The sequence below is a fragment of the Ceratotherium simum genome, chromosome 34 (genome assembly GCF_057802395.1).
Source record: "Ceratotherium simum simum isolate JZ-2026a chromosome 34, ASM5780239v1, whole genome shotgun sequence".
Taxonomy (NCBI): Eukaryota; Metazoa; Chordata; class Mammalia; order Perissodactyla; family Rhinocerotidae; genus Ceratotherium; species Ceratotherium simum.
The window spans coordinates 6,080,999-6,095,042 of NC_141933.1; the positions used below are offsets into that span (position 1 = coordinate 6,080,999).

The following is a 14,044-nucleotide window of genomic DNA, read 5'->3' on the forward strand; positions in this document are numbered from 1 at the left end:
ATTGGTTGCCCCGCGGCCCGCCCACGTGGCCGTGTGCCGCTCCACTTGGAGTTGTGGAAGTAGTGTAACGGCGTTCTGGGGCTAGGAGAAGGGGGCAGCCCGCGTTACGCCGCCCTCTAAAACTATTTTTGTGTATCCCTTCTGGCCTTTTCTTTTTGCTGTATCTAGCACCGTAGTTGTGACTTTTGCATCCTGGAGTTTTGTCTTTCAAAAAAATAAAACCAGGAGTTAGAGAGAGGGGGGAGGAGGAGTCAGCATCCCTGTGGGAACCGTGAGCTCCCCGAGAGACTGAGAGAGCCCCTTGTAGGGGCGGGGGTGGGTGTGTCGTCACCACTGAATCCACAGTGTCCCGCAGACAGTGGTGCCCAGTAACTATTAGAGAATACATGAATGATAGAAGAGAGGTACTTTGGGGGCTAAAGCAACGTTTCTCTCCGCCCCTGGAAGTGGCTGTGAACAATCGCTGTAAGAGTCTTCTGCTCCCGCTTCCGAGGTCTAGGTACCGAGTAAGGGGAGTGTCGTGGGGCCTGTGCACTGTCTTCATCCCGTACTCATACTTCGAAGGACTTTCGTCCGTCTCCTGTGACCCAGGTGCGAAGAGCATCAGATGTTCACACTGGTTCATTTCCCACAAGAAGTCCCCTGGGAGGGGCGCGACCTCCAAGGTGAAAGGGGAACATGGTTTGTTTGCTTGTTTTTCGCTTTTGTTTTTCACCAACACAGGAAGTTTTACAGGCAAGTTCTGCCAAATTTTGAAGTAACAGGTAGTCTGTATTTTACACAGACTGTTCCAGAAAATGGGAAAGACGACCAACATATTTTATGAGGCTAGTTTAATCTTGATTCCTGAACCAGATAAGTATACCATAAGGCAAGAAAAGGAAACACCCATTTTATTAATATAGATATGAAAACTCCTAAATGAAATATTAAGCTAATATTAAGCTAGTCCACTAGTGTATATAAAAATGCAGCAATATGCTAATAAGTGTCATTCACAAAAAGCCAAATACTAAATGATTCCATTTATATATATGAGGTCCCTAGAGTAGTCAAGTTCATAGAGACAAAGTTGAATGGTGCTTGGCTGGGGAGAAGGAGAAATGAAGAGTTGTTGTTTAATGAGTATAGAGTTTCAGTTTTGCAAGATAAGTCCTGGAGATTGGTTGTACAACAATGTAAATATACTTTACACTACTGAACCATGCACCTAAAAATGTTTAAGATGGTAAGTTTTATGTTTTGTGTATTTTACCACAATTAAAAATTTTTCAAAAAAAAAAAGCATCAAGATCAAGTAGGGCTCATTCCAAGAATGTAAGGATGTTTTAACATTAGAAACATCTATTACGGTAATTCGTCACATCAGTGAACTAAAGGAGACATCTCATACGGTTATTTCAAGATATGCAGAAAAACATTTGATGACATTCTATGACTATTTTTGGTAAAGACTCACAGTTAGGGGAAAAAAAGAACTTTCTCAGGTTGATAAAAGCCATATGTAATTAAGTATGATGGAATAAGTATTCACATTCCATTCAAGACCAGGAACAAGGCCAGGAACGCTCTCTATCAATGATGCTGTTTAGCTTTGTATTAGAAGTCCTGGCCAAAGCAATAAACCAAGAAAAAGAAATGAGTGTGAGTCTGTCTACATAGACAAATCCAACAGAATCTACAGACAGACAATTTTAACAAATTAGAGAGTTCAGCAATGTTATAGGGATATAAAATAAGCTACCAAAAATTAACAACACTCTTCACACCATCAATAACCCACGCAAAAATATAATAGAAAATAAGGTACCAATCACAACAGCAATAAAACCCAGAATGTATTTAGGAAATAAAAACACAGCCCTGAACTTTTTGGAGAAAAAAAATTTTAAGGAAGAAGATGTGAATAGCTGAAGTGACACACCTTGTTAATGAACAGAACAGCTTAACATTTAAAGCTGTGATTTCTCCTGAAATTAATCTAGAAATTCAATGAAATTCCAGTGAAAATTGGGAGGATTTTTGAAGAACTTGGAAAACATTTTTGTAATATTTCTATAGAAGAATAAAGATCCATGAAAAGTGAGGTCAAGTTTAAAAAAGATGACCAAAGGTGGGGGGCTTGCCCTGCCATATTAAAGCACACTGCAAACCATAGTCATGAAACGCATATGGAATATGGCTGAACATTAGTCAAGCAGACCCAAGGAACCAAAAAGAGATCTTAAAACAGATGTATATGTTAACACCTGTGTACTTAATATATGATACAAGTGGCACCAGAATTCAGAGGGGAGAGAACTGATTGCTTGGCAGGTGGTGCGGAGGAAACCGGCTCACTCTACATTGAAATAAATCTGGATCCCTCCTCACACCTCATTCAAAGGTAGAATCCTATCCTTGTAATAATACCAAACATTGGTGGAGTGCTTATATGTGCCAGGCACTGTGCACTGCTCCTTACTGTGTATTAACTCACTGAATCCTAAACTAATGCTATGAAGGAAACACTATTATTACCTCCATCTGACAAATGACAAAGGAGGAAACTGAGGCACAGAGAGGTTATGTAACTTGCTCAAGGCAAGGCCGGAACTAGGGCAAGTGACGGGAGTCATGCAAGATCGAATCCTGTCTTTACTTAAAATTTTGATATTTTGTTCATCATGGATTTTTGCTTTGAATTTGATTTTTTAAAATAACACATTAAAATATTATTTATCTTACCTACTGAGTTTTTTTGGTGTCCCCTTAAATTTTTCACCCAAGCGGAGTCCCAGAGCTGGTAAGAAGAGGGGGGAGTCCAGTGCAGGCAGCTTGGCTTCAGAGGCAGTGAACTATCTTGTTGCAACACTTTTCTAGAAAGTAAAGTATCAGGTCAATAGAATAAGATGTTGGAGAATATCTTTGTGACCTTGAGGTGAGGAAACACTTCCAGCAAGATTCAGAGCACAAATCTGATAGATCTGACTGTAGAAAAATGAGGATTGTTCTTTAACTAAGGGAACCTTAGACAAAGTAAGGAGACAAAGACAGACAGGGAGGAGATATGGGCAACATCAAAAACCAGCAAGGGATGAATACTTAGATACGTACAGACATGCAAATCAGCAGAAAAAGGACTAGAAACCCAAGAGAAAAAGTGGACAAAGGATATGAACAGACAATTCCCAGAAGGGGGAACCTTCATGACTGACAAGTGCATGAAGAGCTGCTCAAAGTCTCCAGTGGTCAGAGAACCCGGATAAAAGTGAGGCAGCACTTTAGATTAATCAGATCGACAAAGCATTAGAAATCTGGAATACCAAGTGCTCAGAGAAAACCGGAGCCTTTGTGGTGCATGTATAAATTCATTCAGCCACTCAGGAGAGCATCTGTGGTACTTCGTGAAGTCAAGGGTGCATGTATCCTATGGCCTGGAAGTCTCGCTCCAAGAATTCTCCCACAGTCCGTAAGGCGACAGTGTGAAGATGTTCACGGCCATGATGTATGCGATGGGGCACAGAGGCCGAGGTAAGTGTGCATCACTGAGGGGGGGCGGTGGATAGTAAAAATGCTGGATGCTCAACATGGTACAGCGCATACAGCTGGTAGAAGCAACAAATGAAATGCATATGGAAAACATTAGTGTTGAGTAGAAAGATGTAAAAATATAAACAACAGAGTTTTATACATGACACCATGTTTGTAAATTGCAAACATCCACACAGAGCCAATGCCACGTGCAGTGGAGGGCCAGGCAGGATTCGAGGACGCCGCCTGAGCACACCAATGAGAGGTCCTGTAGAAGAGAAGGGAGAGCGGGGCAGATGGGGAGAGAGGGAGGGAAAAGCAATGAATATAACTCGAGAGGGGTCTTGTTCATTGTGTTACAAACTGAGAGGTAGGATTGACTCAAATCTGTACACGAGGTCATACAATGAAGTGGGGGCGGGTGGGTGGAGGAAGATGAGCACCCAGGGAGCTAGGTGCACCTGGGTTCACATCCCATTTCTACCACTGTCAAGCATTTGGGATTTTGGCAAAGCACTCGTTCACTTCTTCCACAAATTTCTCGAGCGTGTACTTAATGCCAAACACTGTTCTGGGCCCTGTAGAAGAGACCGTGGTGAATAAAACGGTGTAAAATAAGATAGTTTCGGGTGAAGTGCTATGTGATGTGAAACTGACTTTAGATTGCATAGTCAGGGCCGGCTTCTCTAAGAGGTGACATTCAAGCAGGGACTCGGATGATGAAAGGATCCAGCCGTGAAAGAACAAGGTTAAGTGCTTTCCAGGCATAGGGAAAGGCCTTTCCAGCACATGCAAAGGCCCTGAAGTGGGAATGAACTTGACCCGCGTGGCTGAATGGAGTGAAACAGGGGCAGAGGGGGCTTGAGATTAGGAGAGGTGGGCAGGGACCAGAGCATTCAGAGCTTTGTGGGCCTTAGTCAAGAGTTCAGATTTTATTCTAACCACAATGGAAAACCAAGGGATGGTTTTAAGCAGAAGAGTGACTTAGTAGGGTACTGAAAGAAAAAAGTTTTATTTAAGAATAACACACAAAGGATCAGGCATGTTTTTAAAGATTACTTTGGCTGCTGCGTGGAGACCGGATGGGGTGGAGTGGAAGCCACCCATAAGCTCTCTGAGCCTCAGTTTCCACATCTGCAAGGTGGCGAGAATATCCCTCACGTGCAGGGCAGCGGTGAGTAAGGGTGGGAAACAGTCAGTTCCCTGGAGTCTCCTTGGTACTCGAGGAGCGAGCTGGGACGCAGAAGCCCATGTCGGGTCTGGGAGGCTGGCGCGTGCAGGCCCTCCAAGCCCGTGGTACAGACCTAGGAATTGCGTCCGAACGTGGCACTCGTTGTTGTTTGCAGAAGCGGCCGCTAGGCGGCGCCGCGGGCCCGGCGCGGTCCGGAAGAGAGGAGGCCCCGCCCACAAATCCGCTCGGCGCTCGGCAGCTCTGGCCTGCTGAGTGAGGGGGCGTGGCCGCTGTGTGTGGGCGGGGCCTTGGCGGGACGCCGGACCGTCGAGATCCCTAGACGACGGCGCGGGGCGGGGCTTGCGCGCGGGGGCGGGGCCGCGGCGACGCGGGGGCCGGCGGGCGAGAGGCAGGAGGCGCGGATGGCGGCGGCGCGGATGGCGGCCGCGCAGGGCGCCTGAGCGGGCCCGGGCCATGAGCGCCGCCCGGCCCCAGTTCAGCATCGATGACGCCTTCGAGCTGTCCCTGGAGGACGCGGGCCCTGTGCCCGAGTCCAACGGCATCACCCGCTTCGGGCCGCTGCACTTCGAGCGCCGGGCCCGGTTCGAGGTGGCCGACGAGGACAAGCAGTCCCGGCTGCGCTACCAGGTGAACGGCCCGGCCCACTTCACCCCCTGGGCGGGACCCCAGGCGGGCCCTGGAGAGCCCCAACTCGGAGACCGCCTCGAGACCCCAGCCGGAGCGGGAGACCGCCCCGCGGACGTGGTCCCTGATCCAGAGCCCTGCCCAGACCCTCAGCTCTGATTTCGGTCCCCAGCCACCATTGGAGAGCCCAGAGCCCGGATTGGGAACTTGTCCCCCACCCCCAGCTGGAGATCCCACCTGGAGTCTCCAACTAGAGTCCCCGCCCATCCTGGGTACTGACCCTCCCCCGTTCCCACCGCTGGGTTGCGGAGCTCTTCTATACCTGACCCAGACCTTGCCCACACTCAGGGGCAGCCCCCTGAGCCCCGGGCCAGATGATCTAATGGGAACCCGCACCCCTCTTCTGTTCTGAAAGTCCTCACCCTACCCTTTCCCCCAAAGCTGGAGGCCCCCACTGACATGAAACCTTGCCTACCCTTGACTCCCACTAAACTGGAAACCCCCATTTCCCCAGAGGACCACCACCAGCTCTAGGATCATTTTCTTGGAGACCTAGACCAGATTTCTGTGCTCCAAACCTGGAAATCCTGGGCCTGCCCTTCCCTGGCACCCCAAATCCAGAGCCTCCACACTGGGCCCCTGAAATACTATGCTGAGAGCTCTACCCAGACTCTCAAACTTGAGAGATCTCCTGGCTCTGGGACCCAAGCTGGGAGCCCCAACCAGCCCCTGCTGGCCCCTGCCTCCCAGAGCCCCCAACACCCAACTCCTACCTGGGTTTCGGTTTCTGTGAATCATCAAACCCGTTCTGCGGGGAGGGCGGAGGGCCAGGTGAGCAGCTGTCAAGAGGCCAGGGCAACAGCTGTGTGGGCCTACCTTCCTCCTCCCTCCTGGCCCAAGAGGGGAGTGAGGAAGGGCCTGAGCCCGCGACCCCTCTGAGCCCTGTGTTCTGAAACAGAACCTGGAGAATGATGAGGATGGAGCCCAGCCCTCTCCGGAGCCAGATGGGGGAGTCAGCACCAGGTCAGGGCCAGGTGGGGACCCGCCCAGTACCCCAGCCCCATGCCTCTGGCTCCTGTCCCCAGGCCCTGCCCAGTCCTCCACCTCACCTCACTCAGCTTTCTCACATGCTGTCCTACAAGGATTCCTAACCTGACCCCTCAGTCTCCTCATGGGGTCCCTTGCCCTGCAGGGTCACCCCACTCTAGTGCCAGCCTCACCCACCCATCCCCACCAGGCTCTTTATCCTGCAGAAACCCCCAGCCTGGCCCCTACCTTCCCACAGGTTGCCTGTGCTGCAGGAATCCCTAGCTTGAATCCCCAGCCTTCCTCCACCCTCAGTCCTGCAGAAACCCCCAGCCCTTGAATTCATCTTCACCCCATCCCTTCAGTGTCCCCTATCCTACAGGAACACCCAACCCTAGTCCCTGCAGCAACCCCTGCCACATTGTCATGACTCCTGCCCCCTCACTGGGCCCTCTGTCCTGCAGGGATTCTGGCCAGACATCCGTCCGCAGCTCCCAGTGGTCCTTTAGCACCATCAGCAACAGTACCCAGCGCTCCTACAATGCCTGCTGCAGGTGAGACCCTGCCCCAGTGCAGGCGGCCCTGGCTGTTCCCCCTCAGCCCTCCTCCACCCCCTCCCGTCACCTCCTTCACACCCATCCTGCTCTCCCGCCACCCAGCTGGACTCAACACCCTTTGATCCAGAAGAACCGCCGGGTGGTGTTGGCCTCCTTCCTGCTCCTGCTGCTGGGGCTGGGTGAGTGCCCCTGAGGGCCCCTGCCTCCCCCTGTGAGGGGGTCCACCCTCCCATCCCCCTGGGCACACCAAGCGTCCTGAGGGGACAGCTGCCTGCCATCACTCCACCCCCATTTTACAGGTGAGGAAACTGAGGCCTTGAGATGGGCAGGCCCAGCCTCCTGGTCACACAGCCAGGAAATCACACATGGTTGAAAATGGAACTGGGTTCAGTGCTCCAAACTTTTCCTTTTTTTTTTTTTTTTTTTAACTTAGCCTGTTTAATCCATCAAGGAACAGAAGAGTAACAGCTACCATTTATTCTAGTTCTACTTCGAGCCAGGTGCAGGGCAGGCTTATGTTCCCCGCCTTACAGAGGTCACACACCAAGTGAGAGGTGGCACCCTGACCCAGAACCTGTGTGTAGGGGCAGGTGCTCAGAGATAGGCCTGTCCCCATGGCCAGGGATGCTGAGGGCCCTGCCAGCCTGATCCCCAGGGCACCTGTCACTTCCCCTTCTCTGGAGTCTGAGAGCTGACGGGGACCTCTCTCCCATCCCCATTGTTCAAATGGGGAAACTGAGGCCCAGAGCAAGCAGCTCTCACAGCCAGGTGTTTTCTGACTCCCGCACTCCTCATTCCATGGGGCTGAGGAGTCAGGGTCCCCAGAAGGGATCTAGAGTTGAGATCAAGAGGGGCCCATAGGGAGGGTCCAGCTGTGGCCACTGCCCTCCCTCCTCCAGGAAAGTCAAAGTCCCCTGGCCAGAGAGCTGAGCAGGGTCCTCACCTGAGCTCTGGGTGTCTGTGTGCAGGGGAGGGAGTTACCACTTCCCCCCGACCCACTGCGCACTGGCCATCTGCCTTGTCTCATTTTATCCTCTCTCCCAACACCCAGCAGAGCAAGCATCATTACCATCCCAGTTTCAGAAGTCAGGACACAGACTCAGCCAGGTGAAGGGACTTGCTCAGGGCACAGCTGGGAAGTAGATAAGCTGGGATTTAAACCCACATTAGAGACATCGCCAGGCCTGGGGACCACCATAGGCCCATAAAGCGCCTTCATAAGAATTAGAAAAAGATGCCACCTGAGAGTGGGCCGAGCTCACAGCCCTAAGCCAGGCAGGCGCAGGGAGTGAGTTTCAGCCCCCATCGTACCCTTTTTGGAGTGCTCTCTGCAGGGCACAAACCACACAGCTGTACCACCCCCCTCACTGCAGAGCCCAGCTCCCACCTCCCCATCCCATCCTCTAACTGGGGACCCAGAACTCTCTCGGGGTCTGAAAAGTTGATCCCGCCATGACCTCCCCACCTTTCCCAAGGCCCACTGTCCTCAGCCAAAGTCAGCATCCCTCCCTGGGGCCTACAGTCCTTGCCAGGTTCCTCAAGCCTGGGCTCCTGCCTCTCCAGACTTGCCAAAAGCCGGAGGCTCCTAGAAAGCCCTAGGTTCCCTCCAGATGCTGGGGGGGGTTTGCCAGGCTGTCCCCTCTGTCTGCAATACTCCTGTGCCTCTGCCTGCGCGATGCCCATGGCAAAGCCTTTGGAGTTGCCTCCACCTTCCAAATGCAGCCCTGGGCAAGTTACTTCCCCTCCGTGCCTCACTTTCGTCTGTGAAATGGGGATGTTAATACTTGTCTCATTCGATCAAGGTGACAGTTAAATAAAGCAATGTATGTAACATGCTTAGCCCAGGCCTGGCAGCACCTGGTAAGTGGTCACTAAATGTCAACCGCTCTTGCTGCTGCTGCCCCTGCTCAGCTTAGATGCCACAGCCTCCAAGAAGCCCCTCCCTGACCCCCCAGGCTCCCACACTGCCTGATCTTCCCCCACCATGCCCTGATCCCCCGGGGTTGTAGCTGGGAGGTTCTTGTTGGTTGCTCCACCAGGGAAGGGCCATGAGGGCAGGGACCTCATCTGCCTTTCCCCGCGGGATTCCCAGGACCAGGCACACAGCAGGCGCTCCATAAATGTTTGTTGACTGACTGAAAAGCCACACCAAAGAGCAGACGCAAATCTCTCCTTTCACAGACATTTCCCAGGGCCTGCCAGGTACCCCGCTCTGAAAACACAGAGCTTGGTGAGCTCCCCGGGGAGGGTCTCCATCCAGGGGACTTTCAGCTCAGGTGGGGGACCCATTCCTCAGGCCTAAGTCATGCTGGGGGTTCGGGTAGAGGCCCCCGCCCTTGCCCCCAGCTCCGGCCCCCTGCTCTCGCCCTTACCCTCGCGGCTCCATCTGTGTGCAGTGCTCATCCTGATCGGCGTGGGACTGGAGGTGGCCCCTTCGCCAGGTGAGCGCCCCTTCCTACCTCGGCAGTCAGCGCTCACTCCCCTCTGTGCCCAGGGGTCCTTGGCAAATCTTTCCACCTCCCAGCGCGCACACCCTCACGGCAGCACCCGGCCCCTTCTACAGCGGAGAGAGAGGCTTGCGAGGGCTGTGACCCCCTCAGCCCCGCCCCGATGTCTCCCTGCCCTGACTCGGCCCCTCCTCTCCTCCCGCAGGTGTCTCCAGCGCCATCTTCTTCGTGCCTGGCTTCCTGTTGTTGGTGCCGGGAGGTGCGAGCGGGCAGCGGGCGGGGGCGGGGCTGGGGCGGTCCGCAGGCGGGGTTGGGGCGGGGCCGGCCCAGGGGGCGGGGCCTCGGCGCTGACAGACCCCGCCCCGCAGTCTACCACGTGGTCTTCATCTACTGCGCCGTCAAGGGCCACAGGGGCTTCCAGTTCTTCTACCTGCCCTACTTCGAGAAGTGAGCCGCCGGCCGCCGGCCGCCGGCCTCGATCTGGATCCAGCATCGTCTCCAGGGGGCGCTCCTCGGGCCGCGCCCGGCTCCGTTTCCCTCACCTCAAGGGAAAAGCCCCTCCAGGACCCTCGAGCCCCCAGTCCCCGTCGAAGTTTGCTCAGGAAGTTTGGGGCGCGTGGGCCTGGGAAAGTCGCCCCTTGCCTGCTCTGTGCCTTAACTTATTCTCGGGCTTTGGGGCTGCTGGGTTGGTGGTGTTTTGTGCTAATAAATGGGGTACTTAATTCCAGCAGAGACAATTGCTCTTTCTTTCCCACCAGCCCTGCCCAGTCCACCAGCCTGGCCACAGCCCCCTCCCACAAAGGCTGAGAAAAGGACTGACCCTAGGGCTGAAGGGCCTCCAGGACCACCCGTCTCGCCACTGTACATGTGACAGTCCTGCTGCACCGCAACTTGCCTGGTGTCACACGGCAGGCAGGCTGTGGGTAGAGCTGAGCCTGGGACTCTTCTGCCTTTCCATCTTGGAGGAGGCTCTTCCAGCCCTGAGCAGTCAGCCCTGTCCCTCTCTCCACCTGGAGGGGCAGCGTTGGCGCCTGCCCTGGTGGCCCTGGCCAAGGGCACTCAGAGATGACGCAGGGCTGGGGCCTGGAGGCTGGTATTCTGGTTCCAGCCTGGCTCTGGGGCCCTGGGCTGCCACAGCCGGCTCCGAATGTGGGCCATGACAAGGGAGCAGCCCAGCCTCCTCCTCCCACTGCCCTACTTCCCAGGCCCAGGGTGGGGAGAGGGAGGGGCAAAGGACATGGGTGGCAGGCCCATATGACAGAGAACCTCAGCGATCAAAGACTCTTAGAACCACGGAACACTGGAAACAGATCATCTCAGAATTTTGGAAAATCCGAGCATCTCAGAATCTTAGGAACCCGGAAACAGAATCTTTGAGAACCCTGAAATCCGAGCTCATAATAGCTACCATTTATCAGACTCTTAGAAGGCACCAGGCCCTGTGCTAAGCACTTAACACAGGTTATTTTTGGTAATGCTCACCACCTCCACCCCATTTCACGATAAGAAAGTGGAGGCCCCGAGAGACTGACTCGCCCAAGGTCAGAGTTAGGAACATAACCCAGGGCTCCAGCTTCCTGGCTCCTGGTCACTTCCGGCCAACTGAGGGGCTGGCTGAAGGAGTGGGGGCTGACAAGACCCTGTTCACATACTTCCGTGTTTATGTCTGTCTTCCCCGGTAGAACCTGAGTGCCGTTAAGAACGGACTTGGCCTGGCCTGGCCTCCACTGTGTCTGCAGCAGCCAGGACCGTGCCTTTAGGTTTCTATGACTTTGTTGAAGGACTGAACACCCAGACTTCCTACCCTCAGCCTCCAGTCATGGCATTTTTGGGGGCACCAGTTGCGAGCAGGAACTCCTAAATCAGTGGTTCTCAAACCAGTTGTGGTAAAGGACCAGTTTTCATTTTTAACCCGTCATGGACCAGTACTTTTGTAAGATAAATAAAATCTAGAAAAGTGAAATAAAAAAGACATACAGAATAAAGTCCACAGTTTGTCTTACCAGATTAATTCGACATAAAATTACATTTGAATAAATATAGTCAGAACCAACATAGAAAAAAAATTACAAAACCATTCATTGAAAGTGAGCAAATAGACTATTCATACAGGGAGTTGCTACTATGCTCATAACTTTTTATCATTCCACAATCTTAACTAAACAGAAAGGTATTCCAGAAGTGGTCATTCTCCACATTCTGAGACTATATCAGGAGTCAGCAAGCTAGAGCCCACAGGCCCAAAACAGCCCCTAAGCTAAGAAGAGATTTTACCTTTTAGTAATGGTTGGAAAAAAGTCAAAGAATAATAAGATAATAAGACTTCGTGACACATAAAAGCTTATAAAATTCAAATTTTAGTGTCAACAAATCAAATTTAATTAGTTACTATTTATTAAATTTCCAGCACAGCCACACCCACTCATTGGTATATTGACTTTGGTTGCTTGGTGACAGAAATTACAACAGCCGATTTGAGCACTTGCAACAGAAACCACATGGTCCTGGAAGCCTAAAATCTTTACTATCTGGCCCTTTCCAGAAAAGCCTGCCAACTCTTGCTCTATATGAACACTTTGGCAGAACACTGTGAATCACGACGTCTAAAGTTTTAAGGTGACCAGCATGCTTGCTTTTTGCTGGTTAATTTCTGTCATCTAAGTTGAATTGACAGCAACACTATCCTCAGAGAGTAATGACTATATAAACTCTAAATAGGCTTTCTTTTTAGTTGGAAAACACATTAATGGTTGCATCCAGATTAGGAACATATAGATTTCCTTAGTGAATTGAGACTCAATTTGTGCCTAATGCTCTTTGCCAAGTAGCCGACTTTTGTCTGAGATGCCTCTGGTTCTACTAGCTTTCTTCTGGTTAATTTCCTCCTAGCAAATCTTTTTTCAAGCTATCACTTTCAGCTTTTCAGTCCTCATTATGTTTTGAGTGTGTCTCTTAGATCCTGCACTCAGCTGGGGGAAGACCCTGAGAGCTGCCCTTTGGTATCTACTCCCTGCCCTTGTAGAAGAAGAACCCCTGGTTTCTAGCTGGGCACATGGCCACCCAAAATAAAGACTGCATTTCCCAGCATCCTTTGCAGCTAGGTGTACCAGGTGAAGAGCCTGCCTAAGGGGGTGTAAGTGGTTCATGTTCTTTGCCCCCTTTCTTCTTTGTTCCTGCCCCTGTCCTGCCACTTGGAAAGCAAACTAACACGGGCACACCCTAGGTATGGCAGAACAGCTAGCAGAAGGAGCCGGGGTCCCTGAAGACCACACAGCTGGATTTCACCTGAGGTCTTTCCTGTGGGGGAAATAAACTTCTATGTAGTTTAAAGCATTGTTATTTTGAGTCTCTGTCACTCCCAGGGAACCCAGTCCAATATTGACACTTTCCTCTGAGACTGAGACTCTCTGCCTTCTAACTGAAAAACTTAATCTGCTTATATTTATTGTAATTTTTGACCTTTTAAGGATTATTTCTACCTTCTGTTTTAATGTTTTCTATGTATTGTGGTTTTCTTTGCTTTTTTCTCCCTCTTTCCCAGGCTTCTATTGGCTTAATCAAGATTTCTTCACTTCCTCGTTTTCCTCCTCTATTGATTTGACTATTGAATGGAACATCTGTCTCTATTTCTGTTATGTTAATGGTTACCCTTAATTTTTTTTTTAATTTTTTGGGTTTTTTTTTGTTGTTTATTTATTTTTCCCCCAAAGCCTCAGTAGATAGTTGTATGTCATAGCTGCACATCCTTCTAGTTGCTGTATGTGGGACGCGGCCCCAGCATGGCCGGAGAAGCGGTGCGTCGGTGCAAGCCTGGGATCCGAACCCGGGCCGCCAGCAGCGGAGCGCTCACACCCAACCGCTAAGCCACGGGGCCGGCCCAATGGTTACCCTTAAATCATTAACAAAGTCTAAAGTTAATCAATAAATCTATTCTTCTCTAGGAAAAAAAGAAAATGATGTCAGCATGTCTAAAGCATCTCCTCCCATCTTCCATTTTATTTTCCCTCCTTGTTTTTAAAATCCCCCAAATTAATTTTTTTACAGCTAATGCTGCTTCAGATCTACCAATATGTTTACTGATTTATTTTCCTGGCTGTTATTTAGTACATACTCTGCCTTCATTCGGGATTGAATTTCCTTCTTACTGAAGCCATCCCTTCAACAAGAGTATGTGGGCTGGAAACCCTTTCAGCCTTTCTTTGTTGAAAAAGTTTATATTTCACCTTCATTCTTGACTAATGATTGAGCTAGGTATAGGCTTCTTGGCTGGCAATCATTTTTCCTCTGCACATTGAATGATTTATTCCATTATGTTCCGGCATCTGCTGTTGCCAATGAAAAGTCTTTGGAGAGTCTAATTACTGTTCCTCGGTAAGTAATCTGAGTTTTCTCTCGAGTTCTTTATACGATTTTCCTTTAGTATTCTGCAGTTTCACTGGGATGCATCTAGATATACGTGTGTTTTATTTATCCTTCTCTGGCTCCCATGTGCTCCTGGGCACATTTTCAGCCATCATCTCTTTGAATATTGCCTCATGCCCATTCTCTGTATTTTCTCCTCCTGAGACTCCGAATGACAAATTTTAACTACCCTTTAATATTTTCCATCTTTTCATCCCTCAATGCTACCTTATGAGTGATTTCTCAGATATAGCTTCCAGTTCAATCTTCTCTTAAATTATGTC

At 50.8% G+C, this 14,044-nt stretch overlaps 1 protein-coding gene across 3 annotated transcripts; it reads left to right on the forward strand.

Moving 5' to 3' along the window:
- The first annotated feature begins 5,078 nt into the window (after positions 1–5,078).
- Positions 5,079–9,952, forward strand: TMEM134 (transmembrane protein 134). 3 transcript variants are annotated; one of them, XM_087422555.1, is made up of 7 exons: positions 5,079–5,332; positions 6,288–6,352; positions 6,820–6,909; positions 7,015–7,091; positions 9,237–9,353; positions 9,565–9,618; positions 9,728–9,952. In XM_087422555.1, exons 1-7 carry the CDS (start codon positions 5,159–5,161, stop codon positions 9,808–9,810), a joined length of 660 nt encoding a protein of 219 aa, XP_087278681.1. In that variant the 5' UTR covers positions 5,079–5,158; the 3' UTR covers positions 9,811–9,952. The 3 variants fall into 3 exon arrangements, with proteins under 3 accessions (XP_087278681.1, XP_014648551.1, XP_087278682.1); XM_014793065.2 differs by having other exon boundaries at positions 5,082–5,332; positions 9,309–9,353; XM_087422556.1 differs by lacking the exon at positions 6,288–6,352 and having other exon boundaries at positions 5,097–5,332.
- Positions 9,953–14,044: the final 4,092 nt, after the last annotated feature.